The sequence below is a fragment of the Chiloscyllium punctatum genome, chromosome 19 (assembly GCF_047496795.1).
Source record: "Chiloscyllium punctatum isolate Juve2018m chromosome 19, sChiPun1.3, whole genome shotgun sequence".
Classification (NCBI taxonomy): Eukaryota; Metazoa; Chordata; class Chondrichthyes; order Orectolobiformes; family Hemiscylliidae; genus Chiloscyllium; species Chiloscyllium punctatum.
In genome coordinates, this window is record NC_092757.1 from 72,606,757 (window position 1) to 72,627,700 (window position 20,944).

General features: G+C 39.4%; 1 protein-coding gene across 2 annotated transcripts in view; it reads left to right on the plus strand.

The window, feature by feature from the left end:
- The window catches only part of supt6h (SPT6 homolog, histone chaperone and transcription elongation factor), a 74,220-nt gene that overhangs the window by 11,210 nt on the left and 42,066 nt on the right, over window positions 1–20,944 (plus strand). For both annotated transcript variants that reach the window (XM_072589656.1, XM_072589657.1), the window contains 5 exons: window positions 8,125–8,317; window positions 9,458–9,542; window positions 9,957–10,233; window positions 13,025–13,126; window positions 18,244–18,360. In XM_072589656.1, coding sequence (XP_072445757.1) covers window positions 8,125–8,317; window positions 9,458–9,542; window positions 9,957–10,233; window positions 13,025–13,126; window positions 18,244–18,360 — 774 coding nt within the window. The remainder of the gene's footprint in view (window positions 1–8,124; window positions 8,318–9,457; window positions 9,543–9,956; window positions 10,234–13,024; window positions 13,127–18,243; window positions 18,361–20,944) is intronic.

Sequence of the window (20,944 nt, forward strand, 5' to 3'; positions counted from 1 at the left end):
AAGGGGCAACTTTTTCACACAGAAAGCACACACTGTTATGGTCTGAGCTGTCAGAGGAAGTGGTGGAGGCTATAGTATAATTGCAACACTTAAAAGACTACTTAAACCTCGCTAATTTAAAATAGGAAGGGTTTGCAGGGATATGGGCCAGGTGCTGGCAGGTGAAACTAGATTGTGTTGGGATATCTGGTCGACATGGTCACGTCTGACTAAAGGGACTGTTTCCGTGCTGTACATCTCCACGACCTGATCAGGTCCTGGGGATTTATCCACTCTTATACGTTTTAACACATGCTCTGTAATATGGGCATTTTTCAAGATGTCACCATCTATTTCCCTACATTCTATATCTTCCATGCCCTTTAAGTATACTCTTTCTGCCTTTAACTCATCTAAGGAGTCACTCGTTCTATCTTGTCGATACCTGACATATGCTTGCTTCCTTTTTCTTAACCAAAACCTCAATTTCTCTAGTCATCCAGCATTCTCTATACCTACCAGCCTTTCCTTTCAGCCTCACTGGAATATACTGTCTCTGGAATCTCATTATCTCATTTTTGAAGGGTTCCCATTTTCCAGTTGTCCATTTGCATGCGAACAACAGCCCCTAATCAACTTTTGAAAGTTCTTGCCTAATACCATCAAAATTGGCCTTCCTCCAATTTAGAATTCAACTTTTAGATCCAGTCTATGCTTTTCCATCACTATATTAAAATGAATAGAATTATGGTCGCTGGCCCCAAAGCGCACTCCCACTCATACCTCAGTCACCTGCCCTGCCTTATTTCCCAAAAGTAAGTCAGGTTTTGCAGCTTCTCTAGTAGGTACATCCACACACTAAATCTCAAAATTTTCTTGTACACACATCAAATTCCCCTCCATCTCAATCTTTAACACAGTGGCAGTTCCAGTCTATGTTTGGAAAGTTAAAATCTCCTATCAAATCCACCCTATTATTCTTATCGATAACTGAGATCTCCTTATAAATTTGCTTATCAATTCATGCTGACTACTGGGGAGTCTATAATACAATCCCAATAACAAGATCATCCATTTTCTCTTTCTCCGTTCCACCCAAATAACTTTCCTTGATCCATTCCCAGAAGTATTCCTCCCTAAGTACAGCAGTAATGCTATCCCTTATCAAAAATGCCTCTTTCCCCCTCTCCTCTCTTGCTGCCCTTTCTATTCTACCTGTAGAATTTGTATCCTGGAACATTAAGCTGCCAGTCCTGTCCATCCCTGAGCCACATCTCTCTAATTGCTATGATATTACAGTCTCATGTCCCTAACAATGCCCTGAGTTCATCTGTCTTTCCTGTTAGGTCTCTTGCATTGGAATAAATGCAGTTTAATTTATCAGTCCTATCTTGTTCTCTGCTTTATTCCTGACTGTTTGACTCACTCCTTTTCCCAACAGTACCAGTCTCAGATTGATCTCTTTCCTCAATATTTCCCTGAGTCCCACTCCCCTGCCTTACTAGTTTGAATCCTTCTGAGCAGCTCGAGCAAATCTCCCTGCAAGTATTAGTCCCCTTCCAATTCAGGTGCAAACTGTCCTGCTTGTACTGGTCACTTCTTCCCCAGAAGAGAATCCAATGATCCAAAAATCGAAACCCTTTTCCCCGCACCAGCTCCTTAGCATTCCTCTGCGGTATCCTCCTAATCCTACCCTCACTAGCTCACAGCATTAGTAGTAATCCAGATATTACTACCCTCCAGGTCCTCTTTTTTTTTAAAAAAAGAAATTCCAGCCTAACTTTCTATATTCTCCCTTCAGAATCTCATCCTTTTCCCTTCCTATGTCTTTATTTCAAATGACCTCCTGTGGTCCATTTCCCCTTTGAAACCGTTCTCTGAGATATCCTTGATCCTGGCATCAGGGAGGCAACACACCATTCTGATTTTTCACTGAAATGTCTGTCTGTGCCTCTGACTACAGAGTCCCCTATCACAATCGATCGCTTGGAACCCGATGTACCCCTCATTACATTAGAACCATTCTCTGTATCAGGAACTTGGCTATTCATGTTATATTCCCCTGAGAGTCCATCATCCCCTATATTTTCCAAAACAGCATACTTATTAGAGATGGGGATAGCTGCAAGAGACTCCTACATTACCCAGCTACCCCTGCTACATTTCCTAGAGTTAACCCACTTACCTGACTCTATCGGTAGCTTTTCTCCCTTCTTATAACTGCCATCCATCACACCACCTAGCTCCTGTAAATTTCTTATTGCCTCTAACTACCGCTTCAACCGATCCATGCGATCTGATGGGATTTGCAACTAAAGATACTTCCTGCAGACACAATCATTAGTAACACGGAAACTCTCCCGAAACTCCCCCATCCGACAACAAGAGCATTTCATTCTACTAAAGGCCATCTTTGCATACTGTTTTACATACTGGTGTATAGTTTTGGAGATTTTGTGGGGAAAAAAAACAAAACAGTGGCACTTTAAAAAGGAAGACAGACAAAGATAACAACCACATGGCCAGAGAAAGAAACTTATACTGTTGTCTGACACAGCAGTGAATCTGGACAATTACTGTCTTTGCTTTCAAGTATCTTTGAAGTGCATCCATACAATCTGCCAATCAAGAAAATAACACTGTCTTTCTGCAAGAAAAACGCTGCTCAAGGCTAACTTAATTTAGCCTTGCTTATATTTTTAAAATTTAACCAAGAGACAGATCTCAATAAAACATGTAATCAAGAAAGAACCCACTCTACTCACTTTTGTAGATTTATAGCAAGGCTACACTTAAAAACAATGCACTGATCTGTTCCTGTGCTGTGAACCCTCCCACACAGGTTCCTCCAAGATCAGCTGTGAATTTCACTCTTTGTTCAGTTTCTTCTCGTTGCACTTCAATGATACTTGAAAGCAAAGACAGTAATTGTCCAGATTCGCTGCTGTGTCAGACAGCAGTATAAGTTTCTTTCTCTGGCCACGTGGTTGTTACCTTTGTCTGTCTTCCTTTTTAAAGTGCCACTGTTTTGTTTTTTTTCCCCACAAAATCTCCAAAACTATACACCAGTATGTAAAACAGTAATTGCTGCTCCTGGAATTCAAGGAAATCACCTCCAACACTGAAAATACCTCAAAAAAGGCGCAACTCTTACACCACAATTTTTTCCCCGTCCTCCATCTTTGATTACCCAGAATCTTGAAGTGAAGAAAACTTCACTTCGGACGTAGAAAAAGAACTCAATTTAAAAAAAAGTTAAGCCTGTTTGGCATTTTGTTTTTACTATATAGATTAAATGCTGTTAATTTGTTAAATGCTGTAAAAGAAATGAGTCAGGTTTTACAAGAATAAAATTAAATCTTGTGAACAGAGCTGTCTCTAATTACAGTCTGAGATTTTAGACTCTGTAGAAGTAGGAGATTTCAGTAAATCCTTAAATGAATTCAGTAAGTCAGTTTGTGATCAATTTATTACTAATTTGGTCATCAAACTCTCAAAGCCTCAGTTTTACATTCTTTTCTCTACATCTCTGTTTTCAGACTTTTTTTATTTATCTGTTCTCTTGTTTAATCCCAACTGATTCTGTTTTGGGCTTTCCATATGGACTTGTTTGCAAATATTTGTTAGCTTTTGCATAACTGTTAGTCAAACTATCATGCTTAACCATCCCACTGTATTTCTCACACCAAAATGGAATTAAGGGAGAAAATGGTCATTGTCCTTGTGTATTTGGACTTGGAGCTGGATGGCCTGGTTCTGTCCTCTGACAAAATAACCTGTACTTTGGAATTTTATGCTAGTAAAAATATTTAAATAAAATAAAAACATTTCAAAAGACAGATTTACATTAAATGTATGGTTTTTAGCTTGAGAAAACGGGCAGGAAAGAAACCAACTAGTATATCATACTTGTCTTATAGTTGTGATGTCTTAAGCTTCTTGAGAATTAGATATCCTTTATCTATCTGTGTGCATGTACTCTCAGAGTCAGCATGTGAAATTAAAAGATAGTGAAGAAGAACAAAGCTGTCTTTAATTACAGTGTGAAATTTTAGAGTTCAGATTGGAAAATACCTCTTTACTCCCCAGTGGTTGAGAGCTAGTCAAGAAGATTGCATTGACTTGTGTTACTCAGTTCTTTGAACGAGAGAGTTAACTTGTACATGAGTTTTTAAAAAGTTTTAGCAAAGGTCTCAAAATTGTAATAAATGGGATTAATGTGGTAGTGTTGATATACAAATATTGACTGCAGGACAGAAACAGATTCTGAACAGAGGAATAGAGTTGTGTTTCGCAAGATTGTTATAATAACCATAGCATTTTTTGATATGGATGACCTTGGATGTACAGGGTATAATTTCAGTCTGCGGATGATGTGGAGCTTAAAGTTGGCAAGGCTGGTGTCAGGAGGACATAGGCTAGTGAAATGAACAGGCATGTGTCAATTGGAATTTGATGTGAAGAAGTGATACATCTTTTATGGGTTATAACCTTGCTCATAATTCTATAATGTAGAATAGTGTTTCTGTTTCTGGAATAGCAATCTAGAGATCTGGGCAAATGATTTGGAGAGAGAGGATCAATTCCTACCAGAACATTTGGGGAATTTTAAATCTTTCAAATATACTAAAATCTGCAATAAAAAGCTAGAATCAGTAATAGTGACCATGGAATTGCGGGTTTTTAAAAACCCATCTGATTCACTATTGTCTTTTTAGTAAAGGAAGTCTGCTGTTCCTGCCGGTCTAACCTGTATGTAATTATGTCGCACTATTAATATGCTTGACTGAAATTGCCACAGAAGTCAGTTAGGTGTACAAAACTGCAATGAAAAGCTAAAAGGATGAGAATACAACAGAGACCATTGAACACCAACCTGGACATGATAATCCATATGCCTTGCAAAGTTATCCTTAGTAATATTTGTAAACTTGTGCAGCAACTGGAAAAGCTGCCCCACATTATTCCACGGTCTGATTCTGGACACTACGATTATTATCTCTGGATCTATCCTGTCCTACTGGCAAGTCAGACCTACCAGAAATGGGGAGGCAGTTGTATCCAGTTGAAAATAAGCTATCCTTGGATTCCTTGACATCAATTCATCACTATGATGTCAAGTCAAAACAAAAAGCTGATTATTACCTTCTGCCTTTCATAACTGAGGCGTATGTGCTCCTCCATACTGGGATAAAAAAACCCCTTTAGAAATAACATAATCTCAGCACCTACTCCCAATGAGAGATTCAAATGTCAATTAACAGGAATATCTTCAAGCCCTGATTATGACTAAGCTGGACAGATCTGGTAAGACATAAACACCAAACTGGTGAGTTACTCAATAATAGGGGAAAATGTTATTTGAGCTTGTCCTCCATAATCTGTCGCAAATGCATCTAGTAGTAGCAACCATAGCATGGTCCTTGTGGAGGTAAAGTTCTGTCCCAACTCTGAGGGCGCATTCCTCTTGATGTCCAAGCTATTGCAGGAGCCAGTCTTCAGCCAATTTAACTTACTCCACAATACCAAAATACGCAACACCACAAAGGTCCTGACAGCATTGGCCTGTAGTGCTGACATCATCTAGGCTGGACATCTGCTCAAACTGTTCTAGAAAAGGCAAAGCTCTACCATCCAACCCTGACAAAGTAGAATGCTGTGTAAATTAGCCTGTCCACATAAAATGCGATAAACCTAGTCATGTCCTGTCAAGTCTGCTCTTTTGTCAGCAAAGTGATGGAAGATGTCAACACTGCAAATAGGTGGTACTTTCTCCCAATCACCTGTTCACTCACCTTTAGTTAGAGTTTTTTCAAGACCTTGGCTCAGATATCATTATCCTTTATTCAAATATGGCTGATGTGGAATGAAGTGCCTGCCCTTGATATCAACATAGTATTTGACTGAGTGTGGTATCAAGGAGTACCAGTAAAGTTGATGACTGAAAGTTGTGCAGAAGTTGTTCACTGGCTAGAATCATATCCAGCCGAAACAAAAAATGTTTGGGACTTTTGGGGTCAACCATCTCAGCTCTAGGTTATCATTGACAGAGTTTGTCAGGACAGTGTTTTTGAACCAACAATTTTCAGCTGCTTCAGTAATGGCCTTTCCTGAAACATGATATCTGGTGGCGATTACTGTTCAGAACATCTCCGATAAAGTCTGTGCCCACTTCCGACTGGACCTGGACAGCTTGCTGGCTTGGGATGTTCAGTGACAAGTAACATTTGGTCTGTACACGTACCACAAAATTACTTTCTCAAAAAAAGAAATGGTCTAAACACTTTCCTTTGACATTGAACAACATTACAATAAATCCCCCACCATTATTATCCTATGAGGAGTCATCATTGACCAGGAGTTTATTGAACCAGCTGCATAAATGCAGAATATAACTGCAAGTCGGAGGGTTGGTGTTTTGTGGCACATTACCTACAATATTATGATTATTTCTTAATCATTCACTCCCTGCATCACAAATGTACAATGGCAATCAAACATTCCTTCAACTGCACCTCCAAAACCCAGAGCCTCAATTAGCCTCCTTCATCGTAGAGATAAAATCCCAAAGCTAACTAACCAATAACCATTTCACCAGATGAATTGTAAGAATCTGGATGACTCCACATTTAGTGTTAAACTAGTTAAAGGTTGATTTATGAGACAACTGTTGTACAAGATTGTTAAGTAAACTGTAATAGTTACTAGCTTAAATACAGATATGGAAACTAGCAGTGGGTATGGATAAAAGATAGTTTCAAGGGTGAAAATAAGAACAGTCTTTTATCGTTATCCTGTTAACTGCCCAAATATTTCTCATTCTGAGGTGAAGGACTTGAAGGTAGAATCCAGCATTTGTGATGGCTTTGTAATTGACCATTTGGAGGTTTTTTCCACAAGTAACTGAACTGAATGGAACAGATTTTGGGAGCAAGTGAAGCCTCTTTTATTTTGCCTTTACTGCACTACAAGTTGAAGCCCTTGGTGATCTGATTTAGTGCATTCGTTTCTTAGCTGTGTTGAATTTCTCTTTGTGCTCTCTCTGGTTGAGCGTTCTGTCTTTTCTGATGATGTTTCTCAGACTACTTTTTTCGAATTTTATTAAAATTGTGCATTGTGTATATACAGGTTAAAAGTTCAGATAGCTATTGTTAATTTTGAATTATTGTTCCACAAAGCAAAGATAATTATGCAGTAATTCCTTGTGGATCCTTCCAGTCTCCTGTTTTTCCTCAGAGACTTTTGAATTCTCTCACCTTCTATTAGTATGATACCATTTTCTTGATTGCCTTCCAGTTAATCAAATTCTAAATGTCTTTCTATGTGATTGCCAAGATTACACACCAGTCTGTCTCACTGGCTTAGCTGACAGTGAATTAATAAGGGCAGTCACGCGATTTCTGGTACAATTTTCTAAAATCTTGTGTTCACTTTAAGTTAGATTTGCTTTGTTTGCAAAATACATAATGTTATAATTATTCAGTCATAACAATGCTAAACATATTGAAGTTACCCTTCATTTAAATCCTGTGAAAGTAAAGATTTTTAGCTGGGAATCATTCTTGCGAGCCTCCTCTGAATTATATTCAGTTGCGCCCATCGATATTGCTATCTGGCTGAGGAGATGAAAAACCTGATTCTTGAATATGGTTGAACCACACTAAATGATTTTGCACCAAATTAACTGCCCTGATACAAAGCTTTTTGTTTGATTGAATACCCGGAGTACAAGAAGAATTTATGTGCAAATTAAAACAGAATTTTCTCACTTTAGTTTAAAATGTAAGCTAATGGGAACCATGGTTGAGCAGTGTGAAAAGTTTGCCCTGCAGATTTCAATTTGTCAAGTTTGAATATTCCATAGCAAATGGCTGACTTAAAGGCTAACCCAGTGCAACACCTCTTTCAGAATCTGATGTATTACTTTACAAAGTAAGTTTTTGTCGTAATTCTCTATAAATTGTGATAATCTTTGCAACAATGTCATGTGTAGTTACATTGGCTATTTAATCCAAACAAAATTGACCTAATTTGTTATTAGGTAGGATAATAAACACTCACTTTGAACCTGTTTCTGTTCATTCTAAAATATTAAAATGTTCTGATATTCAATTTGAAAAGTTGTTAATATTTATGACTTTGTAGAAAAAATTCCGACGTGTGAAAAAAGTATCTGATGATGAAGATGATGAAGAAGAAGATACTGCAAAGAAAGGGCACGAGAAAGAGGCTATCGCTGATGAACTTTTTCCAGAATTTGAAGGTGAAGAGGGAGAACAGGTTGAAGCACCGGTGGTAGCCCCAGAGGAAGAGGAGGAGGAAGAGGAGGAGGAGTCAGGTATGTTGGCCTGCAGTACAATAATGACTGCATGAAGGTTTTAAGAATGGATGCCTGCCTGTCTGCATTAGGAAATAAACAGAAGTAATTTTATTGTGTTCAACATGAAACTCTCAAAAAGCAAAGTTATGTTTTTAATGTTTGTCTCAAAAATTGTGTAAACTCTTCTGTTACTATGCACAAATTAGATGTTGTATCTCATTTATTGAGAGAAAGACATTCAGTTCATTTGGAGTTTTGGATAAATTTAACATCCCTATTCCATTTGGCTGAGAAACAAACTTATTTGTTCAATCTTAGAAACTTAGCTCCAAAGGGTAAAAATGTTAGCTGTGGCTTAGCATTTTTCACTTCCAAGTTCAATGGCTGTCTATTCTGGTCACTCCAGAAACTTGAGCATACAAGCTAGGCTGACGTCTCCACTGCCGTATTAAATGATGCCATGTTAGAAGCATTACCTTTGGGATGATAATTTAATTCAAGGCCAAGTCTGTTAGGCAGAATGTTAATACTTATTTGTTAATAAGAGGGACCTATTTACCAATAGTTAGCACGGCCAATAAGTGATAGCTCTTTGAAGTTAGGATTATTTCCTGTCTCCATCACTAGATGCTGACTTAGATGTGTTTAAAGCTTGTGCTGTGTAAACACAAGAGAGAATGTTTCAAGTGACTGAAATTAAGTAAGGTGGAGCATCATGTAAAGTATAAACACGGACACTGATAAGTTGGTGTCAAATGGCCAGTACCTGTCCTATAATTTTTATGCACTTGAGTTGTGTTTCCAAAGACAAGAAAATGACTGAGGTTTTATTTTGCAGTAATAGTTTCCCCACTGCAGTACCCCCAATCCCTCCTTGACTCCTATTCCCTATATTTCCTACCATTTCTGTTCAGGTCTATAACATTTACTATTTTACTTTTCTTAATTACTAATTAGTTGCTCTTGGCATATAATGTCACCATCATCTTTAAACCTTGTAAGCATTTTAGGTTTTCAACTATTTGTGGTGTGGCATAAAGCTAGACCCACACTCTGAACCATTTTTAAAAAGTGTTACTTTTCTGAAGCCAAATGTGGTATGCAACTTTGGAGGAACAGGAATTGCAATATTTCAAATTGATTTTGCATTAAATATAGATATTGATGACTTCATTGTTGATGATGATGGACAACCAATCAAAAAGCCAAAATGGAAGAGGAAGTTCCCAGGTTACACAGATGCGTAAGTAATGTCCTATACAGATCATGCTTTACAAACCACACAGCTTTCTCTGGTATAATAATACCAAATGACCAACTCTGACAGAAAAATGCACATAAAAATAGTTGCTGTATTATAATCCTTTAGCTCCACTGCATACAGCTCTTAGAGAAATATCATAAGCAAATGTGTATTTTTACATTCAAATGCTTGGTGCAATTTCAGTTTAAATATTTTTAAAAACCCACATAATCTGCTCATAAAAAGTATGCATAAGAACATGGGATGTGTTGGCATGTAATCTCTGCGTCATCTTCGAGCATGATTGCATGGCATTTTGTAATTTTGGTCTTGAATTCCAATCTTAGTGAAAGTTGGATTGGTTTACCCAGTGGAATCCTATCTATATACAGCAGCTTTTACTTTTCATTGCAGTGCTCTTCAAGAAGCTCAGGAGATCTTTGGAGTAGATTTTGATTATGACGAGTTTGAAAAATACAATGAATATGATGAGGAACTTGAGGATGAATATGAGTTTGAAGATGAAGAATTGGGAGAAGGTGAAACAAGAGTTCGCCCAAAAAAAACCGCCAAAAAACGTGTCAGCCGCCGTAGTATCTTTGAGATTTATGAGCCTAGTGAACTGGAGAGCAGTCACCTCACGGACCAGGACAATGAGATCAGAGTTACAGACATGCCAGAAAGATTCCAGGTTAGTGTATCATTTTGAAGGAAAGAGACCGTATGCTTCAACTTAGCTTTATTTCAGAATTGTATAAGAGATTAAGGGAAAAAAAAACATTTTTTTCCAGCTTAGATCTGTTATTTTGGTTGATTTCTTCTAAAACAGCTGCGCCACGTAGTATCATGTACCAGTGCTTAACATTTTACATTGTGAGCACATAGTCCGATACTCTTAATTCAATTTTATACCCTCCATATTTGGATGTTCCGTCAAATGTATCATTATTGTTCATTTATCAAAAAGCTAAAGAGGATTCAAGCATTTAAAAATTAAGCTTTTGGTTTAGACTTATATAAAATAGATGTTTAAATTACTTTATTGCACTATAAACCTGCTGGTCCAGTTTAAGCATATTTATTTACCTCTGTTACAACAGTGGCAAGTTGAGTGTTGCTGATTCTAAACCATGTGCATCATAAGACTTTAATCCTTTTGAAGTTATTAATCACCCACTAGGTTCCATATTCCAGTTTTATCAAATTACTTGTTGTCTTGGATGACACATCTGCAATGTTTCTATTTCAGCATCCCTATAAATTCATAAATCCACAGCCTGTTAAGTATTATATCAATGACTAGAAAATAAATTTAAGCTTTTCATGCTACTGTTCAGCCAGTTTTTTCTTCTTGGTTTCTGTTTCCAGATAAAACATTGAATTTGAGTAAGTGAATGCCTGTAATTCTCAACATGCAGTTGTTTTCAGTTCCTTAGTTCCTGTGGTTAGGAATCTGACGCAAATGTTCCACCATTGAAACTTGACAATGTATTTGCTACCAGTTTTTTTCCAATCAATAACTGCTGATATTTCATCCAGTTGCTTAATAAAATTTCAGCAATCTCCACCCAGTTGACCTTACTAAGTTCCCTTAACAGACATCAACCACAATCTGATGCATCCAAGCTTGGGATAGTATCTTATCAGCATACAATCTGGGTTCTTGGGTGTTTCTATTCCCACCACTGGGATTGATTCACCAAATGTGTGGACGCAGTGAAATATCTTTTTGAATGAGTGGTTCTGGGTAAACTTACTGACCCCACAGCTTGGAGCTTCAGAAGAAGAAAGGTCAAAGCTAACCACCTAAAGTCCTGCTCACCTGATAAATCAGCGTTCCTCTATGTTCACAGTCATTAGTTACATTGTAGCATGGGAAGCAAGTGTACAGAATAATAACGTGTGATCTTCTGTAACTGCCAGCAAGAGTGGCTTAGAAGCACCACTGTTGGCTGACCCCAGAAAGTTATGGCTGTCAAACCTAGTTTGGATCATGTGGTGAGAAGCCTAATCAAATGTAGAGTCATAGAGATGTCCAGCACAGAAACAGACCCTTCGGTCCTACTCATCGATCCTGACCTAATTGAGTCCCACTTGGTCCATATCTCTCTTAAACCCTTCCTATTTATATACGCATCCTGATGTCTTTTAACTGTTCTAATTGTACCAGCCTCCACCACTTCCTCTGACACCTCATTCCATACTGCATGGAAAGGTTGCCCCATAGGCCCCTTTTAAATCTTTCCTCTGTCACCCTAAACCTATGCCCTCTAGTTCTGGTCTCCCCGACCCCAGAGAAAAGATCTTGTCTATTTACCTTGTCCATGCCCCTTATAATTTTATAAACTTCTATAAGGTCACCCCTCAGCCTCCGATGCTCCAGGGAAAACAGCCCCAGCCTAATCAGCCTATCCCTCTAGCTCTAACTCTCCAACCCTAGCAATATCCTGTAAATATTTTCTGAATCCTTTCAAATTTCACAACATCCTTCCAATAGGGAGAAGACCAGAATTGCACGCAATATCCCAAGTGGCCTAAACAATGTCCTGTAGAGCCACAACATGATGTCCCAACTCCTATACTTAATACTCTGACCAATAAAAGAAAGCGTACCAAGCGCCACCTTCATTATCCCATCTACCTGAGACTCCACTTTCAAGGAACTTTGAACCTGCACTCCAAGGTCTCTTACTTCAGCAACACTCCCCAGGACCTTGCCATTAAGTATATAAATCTTGTTCTGATTTGCCTTTCCGGAATGCAGTACCTCGCATTTATCTAAATTTAAGTCTATCTGTCACCCCTCAGCCCATTGGCCCATCTGATCAAGATCCTGTTGTGCTCTGAGGTAACCTTCGCTATCCACTACGCCTCCAATTTTGGTGTCATCTGCAAACTTACTAACTATGCCTCCTATGTTCACATCCATATCATTTATATAGATAATGAAAAGCAATATAGTAACTTACTTGAGCTTATTTGCTCAAATCTAACTGTTGCAGACAAGCCTGTCCATGTTGGCACTGACAAAAAGTGTTTGCAACTGAGCGAAATTAAGTGTAAATCTAGCAGCTTAACTCTACACAAAGTTGTTTCAGCAGTGCTTCTTATCTGCACATCAATCTGTATCACTGTTTCAAATTAAACCATCGATGCCATCAGACTTTCTACGTTTCCCTCCAGGTCATGTTATTCAGACTTGGGCATAGTACCCTACCTTCATTCTCTTGTTTCTGCTGTTTAATTAGTATGCTGACTGTGAAGACTGCTCTGTCAAAGCAAAGGCCTACTAGAAGCTTGTGGGAACCAGTGTTGGGCCAGTGTATTCAGTGCATGAAAGCAATTTCATTGCTGACATGTCCACAAGATTTGATCCATGAAAATTGATTTATTTAACCCTCATCATTAATAGAAGGTTGTAAAGTTTTAGTGCATTCAAGTACAGCAATGGTTAAATTGACTTTATTAAATTCTTTCTATAGCTTCGTGGCATTCCAGTTAAACCTGCCGAAGATGATGAGCTAGAGGAAGAGGCTGACTGGATTTATAGAAATGGATTCTCAACGCCAACCATTTCTTTGCAGGTTAGACTCCAGATCTACTTCCCAAGTAATTAAGGGATTTTCTTTCTATTGTTTTAAATCTGTCACAGTGTGTCTAGAAAGTGATAGTTCATACACAGTGAGAATTTAGCACGCTTTTTGGGTATTTGTGCTATTGTTAAGATCGTTGTTTGGATAACAGAATTTGGCTGGTTGTAGGATTGTCGACCTCTGTTCAAAATACAGGGCTTTGTGTGGGAACGCATGTCTCACAAACTTGACTGAGTTTTTTGAAGAAGTAACCAAGAGGATTGCTGAGAGCAGAGTGGTGAACTGATCTATATGGACTTCAGTAAGGCTTTCGACAAAGTTCCTCACGGTAAACTGGTTAGCAAGGTTAGATCTCACGGAATACAGGGTGGACTAGTCATTTAGATACAGAACTGGCTCAAAGGTAGAAGACAGAGTGTGGTGGTGGAGGGTTGCTTTTCAGACTGGAGGCCTGTGACCAGTAGTGTCCTACAAGGATCAGTGTTGGGTCCAGTATTTTTCGTCATTTATGTAAGTGATTTGGCTGTGAACATGGGAGATATACTTAGTAAGTTTGCAGATGACACCAAACTTGGAGGTGTAGTGGACAACGAAGAAGGTTACCTCAGAGAGCACAACGGGATCTTGGCCCATCTGATCAATGGGCTGAGGAGTGGCAGATGTAGTTTAATTTAGATAAATGTGAGGTGCTGCACTTGGGAAATGCAAATCAGAGCATGACCTATATATCTAATCGTAAGGTTGTAGACAGTGTTGCTGAACAAAGAGACCTTGGAGTGCAGGTTCATAGCTCCTTGAAAGTAGAGTTGCAGGTAGATAGGATAGTAAAGAAGACATTTGGTATGCTTTCCTTTATTGGTCAGAGCATTGAGTACAGGAGTTAGGAGGTCCTGTTGGGCCACTTTTGGAATATTGTGCGCAATTCTGGTCTCCTTCCTATCAGAAGGATGTTGTAAAATTTGAAATTGTTCACAAAAGATTTATAAAGATGTTGCCAGGGTTGGAGGATTTGAGCTATAGGGATAGGCTTATGAGGTTGCGATTATTTTCCCGAGAGAGTCGGAGTCTGAGGGGTAACCTTAGAGAGGTTTATAAAATCATGAAGGGTATGGATAGGTTAAACAGACAAGGTCTTTTCTCTGGGGTGGGGGGAGTCCAGAATTAGAGGACATAAGTTCAGGGTGAGAGGGGAAAGACATGAAAAGGACATAAGGGGCAACGTTTTCATGCAGAGGGCAGTGCATATATGAACTGAGCTGTCAGAGGAAGTGGTGGCGACTGGTACAATTACAGCATTTAAAAGGCATCTGAATGGGTATATGAATAGGAAGGGTTTAGAGGGATATGGGTCAAATGCTGACAAATGGGACTAGATTCTGTTTGGATATCTGGTCGGCATGGACGAGTTGGTCCGAAGGATCTGTTTCCATGCTGTACATCTCTGATTCTACAAGTTAAATAAAAAGTTAATTACTCGTATTTCAGTGGAACAAACTAAAGAATACCAGAGAGCACAAAGAGAAAGGGCAAGACACATTTTTCAGGTTTCTGACTTTACAGTGGTAATTCACAATCCTGGGCTTGCAGTGGGATGCTTATGCTTCATTTCCATAAATTAGTCTTAAATGCGCCTAATTGAAATGATCCCCCAATATATGGCCTGTGGTGCTGGTATCAAAACTGTTGTGATCCCAGCTTATGTTACAAATGGACATGTCAGATCCCAGAATGAAATGTGACTGAATAGATTTTTTTTAATTTAAAGTGGTCATTCAATGTAAAAAAGGAATTCCAGGAATAAAACAGAAGTTTAATACACAATAGGAAAGGAATCCTAAAACATGAGGGAGTACTGGTGTTGGACTGGGATGGACAAAGTTAAAAATTGCACACCAGGTTATAGTCCAACAGATTTATTTGGAAGTACTAGCTTTCTGAGCACTGCTCCTTCGTCAGGTAGCTAGGGGGTAGGATCAGAAGACACAGAATTTATAGCACAAGGTCATAATGTTGTGTAACTGATACAATATATTGAACAAACCTAAATTGCTGTTAAGTCTTTCATCTTTTAGAATGTGTTGCAGGTCTCAGTTCATTAATATGTAAATCCCAGAATTTCTTTCAAATCACATTCCTGAGATAATTTGAGGTTTTATTTTAAAAGAGTGACATCTCCACTCTCACAATGCATTAAAGGTGTGAGATTCGAGTCTGTCTGTATTCCAAAGTAGGAATTTATAAAATGTCACATGGATTGACGGTCTGCAGATTGTGTGTATTTTGAACAAAATAGAATGTATCTGCAAATACAGTTCTGCAAATGCAAATTCACCCCATAGACTTATATGTGTGTGTGTGCATGCTTGGTAGAGTGCGTGCATGAGTGTGAGAGTATAAGCTGAGAGAGGGTCAGTGTGTGGGGGGGTGTATGTCTTTGAGAGAACGTGTGGATCTGCGTGAGTGTGAGAGTATTATAAGAGTGTGTGTGTAAGTGTGTTTGTGTGTAGTGGGGTCATCTGTAGTGTGGCATGTTCTGGTTGAGGCCATCCTCATGGTTATTGAATTTGGCTATCAGCCTCTGCTCAGTCACTCTGCGTTGTTGTGCATCCTGAAGTCCACCTTGGGGAAAGGTCACCCGAAGGTCCCAAACCGCTGAACTGTTCCTCAACTAGGAGGGAACATCCTTGTCTGGTCATAGTTGCACGGTTTTCATTTATCTGTTGTCTTAGCATCTGCTTGGTCTCACCAATGTACCATGCCTCTGAGTATCCTTGCCTGCAGTGTATGTGATAAGACAATGTTGGCTGAGTCACATGAGTACCTGCCGCATACATGGTGGGTGGTATCCATGTTGACACTCTGACAAGTCTTGTGGTGGTTGCCATAACATGGTTGTATGGTGTTGTGGTCGATGTTATCCTGAAGGCTGGGCAGTTTGCTGCGAACAATGGTCTGTTTATGGTTTAGCAGTTGTTTAAAGGCGAGACGTGGAGGCATGTGGAATGTCTTGGTGAGGTGCTCATCCTCATCGATAATGTGTTGCAGGAAGATGAGCCAAACCATCTAAATATAAAACACAGTTTGAAGAAAATTTTAAAACAAATAGCAAATCAAGGTTTTGCTTATGTCTCAACTTTATCACTTTATAGCAAACCCAGTCCAGAGTCATAGAGACATACAGCCCGAAAACAGACCCTTTGGTCCAACTTGGCCATGCCGCCAGATATCCTAATCTAATCTAGTCCCAATTGCCAGCACTTTGGCCCATATCTCTCTCAACCCTTCCTATTCATAAATCCATCCAGATGCCTTTTAAATGCTGCAAATCTACCAGACTCTGCCTCTTCCTCTGGCTATCCTTCCAGATCGCATCTTTAGATTTCACTTAACTGCTGCTACGTTCTGACTATGAATTGCACAATCTTATGAACTGTCACAAAACTGAAAGCTTAGACTTTCTCGGTCTTTTTAATAGTCAACTGATTTCTAACCAAACACACCGCTTCTGGAAATTTCACAAGCTAAAATTTTACACCAAGTGAGTTGAGCCTCCAGGAGAGAAGCTCTGTTTTTGCTTCTGATCCCAGTCAGGTCTCCTCAAAAATTATCCTAAAAATGTTCCATCTCTGGCTTCTCTAAGCTAGCAATCCTTGTTAATTTCAGATGAGAAAGTGAGGACTGCAAATGCTGGAGATCAAAGTCGAAAAGTGTGGTGCTGGAATGACATTCCTGATTAAGGGCTTTATGCCCAAAATGTCGACTCCTGCTCCTCAGTTGCTGACTGACCTGCTGTGCTTTTCTGACTTGTTATTTCTAGACCAAAACAAGATAACTCCTTTCAACGTTTGCTCTGTGTCATAAACCCAAACTATAAATAAACAATCTTCCATTTACACTCCAGGGGCTTGCAGTCATACGCTGTCTGACATATACTGAATTAGGTAATGCTTTTGGACCTTTCAGAACCCTCTTCACAAATGTGACAGGCACCCATGACGCTACAAATTGAAAGCTAGTAACTGAAAGGCTGGTGGTGTTGACAGATTGATAACTGTAAGGGTGCAGGTGCATAGTTCCTTGAAAGTAGAGTTGCAGGTGGACAAGGTGGTGAAGATGATATTTGGCATGCTTGCTTCATTGGTCAGGCAGCACATTGAGTATAGGAGTTGGAATGTCATGCTGCAGCTGTGCATGACATTGCTGAGGACACTTTTGGGATACTGCATACAATTTTGGTTGCCCCTCTTTGGAAAGTTGTTGTTAAACTTGAGAGTTTTCAGAAAAGATTTACAAGGATGTTGCCAGGACTGGCAGTTTTGAGCAAGAGGAAAAGGCTGAATAGGCTGAGGCTGTTTTCCCATAAGTGTCAGAGGCTCAGGGGTCACCTTATAGAGGTTTATAAAATCATGAGATGTACGGATAGGGTAAATAGCCAAGGGTGGAGAGTCCAAAGCTAGAGGACATAGGTTTAAGGTGATAGAGGAAAGACTTAAAAAGAACCTGAGGGGTAACTTTATCAAACAGAAGGTATTGCGTGTATGGAAGGAGCTGCCAGAGGTAGTGGTGGAGGCTGATACGATTACAACATTTGAAAGGCATCTGGATGGTTATATGAAAAGGGAGGGTTTAGAGGGTAACAGGCTAAGTGCTGGCAAATCAGACTAGGATGTCTGGTCAGTGCGTATGAGTTGAACCGAAGGGTCTGTTTCCAGGCTGTATTGCTCTTGACTCTAAGTAAGTGGGTGAATATGAAAAAGGAAAAGATGTGCATGATTATTGGGTAAGAGCAGCTGACAAGGACTAATTGGATAGCTCTTTCAGAGAGTCACTACGGGCATGATGATTCAGTGATCTTGCTGAAAAAAGTGCTGAGAGTAATCAATTCTTTTTGGTAACTCACTTTCTCTAACCCCTTCACTGATTGAACTCCGATAACTTGAATTCATTTCTTGCTGTGTATAACTTGGTATAACAATGTTTGAAGCAATTTCTAGACGGTGTTGCATTTGAAACAATATGCAATTTGCTTCATTTCTGCAGAGAAGTTTGTGAAATGGCCATTTGTTTTAGGGAGCTCTTGACAACAGAACATCTTTTTGTTATCATAGGAAAGCTCCGAGTACCTCGAACGAAGCCAGGGTGTCAGCAACTTCAGCCGCAAAGGCCCTGCCACAATCCAGAAGATAAAAGAAGCACTGAATTTTATGAGGAACCAGCATTTTGAGGTACTTTCATTTTGCTGATAGTTTTAATGGCATTATTTGAATTAAAGCAATAAACATTTCATGGATCCATTTTACAAATACAAAGCAAATTACAGAACAATATTGACATTTCACAATTCTCATGTGTTGGAAACATAGAGATGGGTTTTGCAAATTTGAGCTCCGAAAAAACGTAATGGAGAGCGCATCAGGAGTTTGGAATAAACAGTGAGGCCCTGTAAATGGGGATAGGAACTGTTGACTTTCACACCCTGACATGACACTCCCAGGGTGGAATACAAATGTCTAAAAATGTTCCTGTGGTGATCAACTTTGAGTCCTCAGCGGAGGCATCCCTGTTACAGTAACCAGGACAATTATGTGAATGTTGAGATAATATCATTACAGAAGATTACAAAGAAATGTGCATCTGTATTTTGATATCTACATTGGCGCTGCACTTACTCATTACCAATTGTCTGGTCTTTGGCCTTTCATTCGTCATGGCATTTCTGCCGCTACTAATCTGTCCAATCATATCCTGTCCATCACCTTGCAACTCAATTTTTTCATGAAAACCATTACTCCATCACTCACTCTGGAAAACCTCCACCTAAGATCCTCATGTCCTCTTCTTTGGATGCAGGCTAGCACATCTGTGGTAACCGTTAAGTGCTCCTCATCAGATCTAGTCAGGCTATGTACTTCAGTACCTCCTGCTATCCATATTTTTCTATTCAATGGTCAATTTGGAACGCACCAGTTAACATTCCAGCTTCTCTCCTCAACTGCATGTTTCTGTAATCACCTTCACGTGCCTCCTTCACCCTCTCCATCAATAACAAATGAACAGTTTTGTTGCCACAAAGATCAAGTTCCATCTGTTCAGCTTCTGTTTGCTTTTCCTTAGTTTGCCAATCCAAATTTCTACAGTTGGCACTATCATGGTCCTCATCTCACAACTTCGTCTAAATTTTCTTCTTTCACTCCTCACTCTCCAAATTCATCTTGCCTGTGAAGTCACTATCATGTGATGGTCCTGTTCCCACTAAACTGCTAACCATTTAAATTCTCTTTCTGGCTCATTTTCAGTTCAGATGCTGGCCTCCCATCGCCTTCTGATCTTCCATTTGTCCTCCAGAAACTCATCCTCTATCCTTTCAAATGGCTGCCATCTCCAATCTTCCTTTCTTCTCAGGACCTTAAATGTGTTGTCAATCTTTTCTGCATTTCACCCATCAATCAGATTTCTTCTATCACAATCATTTGAGTTTCCTTCCCACATCTGCAAATTTTAACTGATTTTAATCACACTATCACAGCTGTCAAAGCAGTGACATTCCCATCCTAAACCACTCCCCATTTGCTATTTAAAATTGTCTCTTTGACAAGACTTTGGTCATATGCAATGATATCTCCTTGTCTGTCTCTGAGTCCAATTCCATTTGATCACAGAATTGCGGAAGTGTTACAGCACAGATGCAGCAATTTGGCTTATCATGTCTGCACCAACTCTAAAAATTTACATTATAATTTAGCTGTATTCTCCTGCCTTTTCGCCATACCCTTTGCGTGTTATTTCTACATAAGTAATTATCCATTGCCCTCTTGAATGCATCAGTTGAACTTAGCTCCACCATATTTTCAGGCAGTGCACTCCAGAGCCAAACCACGCGTTGTGTGAAAGTATTTTTTTCTCGCATCCCATTCATCTTTTGCACATCATCTTAAATCTGTGCCCCCTCATGCATCAACCTTTTAATGAGTAGTAACAAAAGTTTCTCTCTATCTACTCTATCCAAATCCCAAACAACCTGGAAAGCTTCCACTAGATCGCTTCATATCCTTCTGTCCAAGGAAGATAGTCCAAAACTCTCCAATCGATCCTTATAATAATCAAAGTTTCTCATCTCTGGCACCATTCTTATAAATGTCTCTTTTGTCTTCTCTCCAGCACATTTACGTCTTTCTATAGGCAGTACTTTAGTTGGGGGCAAACAGGTATCTTATACCTCCATGCTTTTGTACCTAGCCTCCCTTAATAAAGACAAGGATGGTGCACCCTTTCTTAACTGCTGTCTCTTCACCTGTCCTGTCACATTCAGTGATCTATGCTCATATGCACCCAAATGTCCCTGCTCTCGCACCCCCTTGAGAGTTGTACACCTTATTTTGTATTGTCCGTCCAAAATGTATCACTTCACAGTTATCGACATTGAACTTCATCTGCTCCCTATCTGCCGACTCCATCAACCTGTCAGTGTCCTTTTAGGGTTCCAGTCTGCTTCTAACTTTGACATCAGCTGCAAAATTTGGAATTGGCCTCTGCAAACCAAGATCTAAGTCTTTGATTTATGCCAGGAAAATCAGTTATCCCAATACAGATCTCTGGGGAACTCCACTACAAACCTTCCTCCAACCCAAAAAATAGCCATTGACCATTGCTCTTCATCAAATGTTACAGTCTTATTGCTACTGTCCCTTTAGTTCCATGAGTAATTTCATTTCTCACAGGTCAGTTGTGTGGCATTATCGAACACCTTTTTGGAAGTCCATGTGCACCACATTAATAGCATTACCCTCATCAGCCCTGTCTGTTATAACT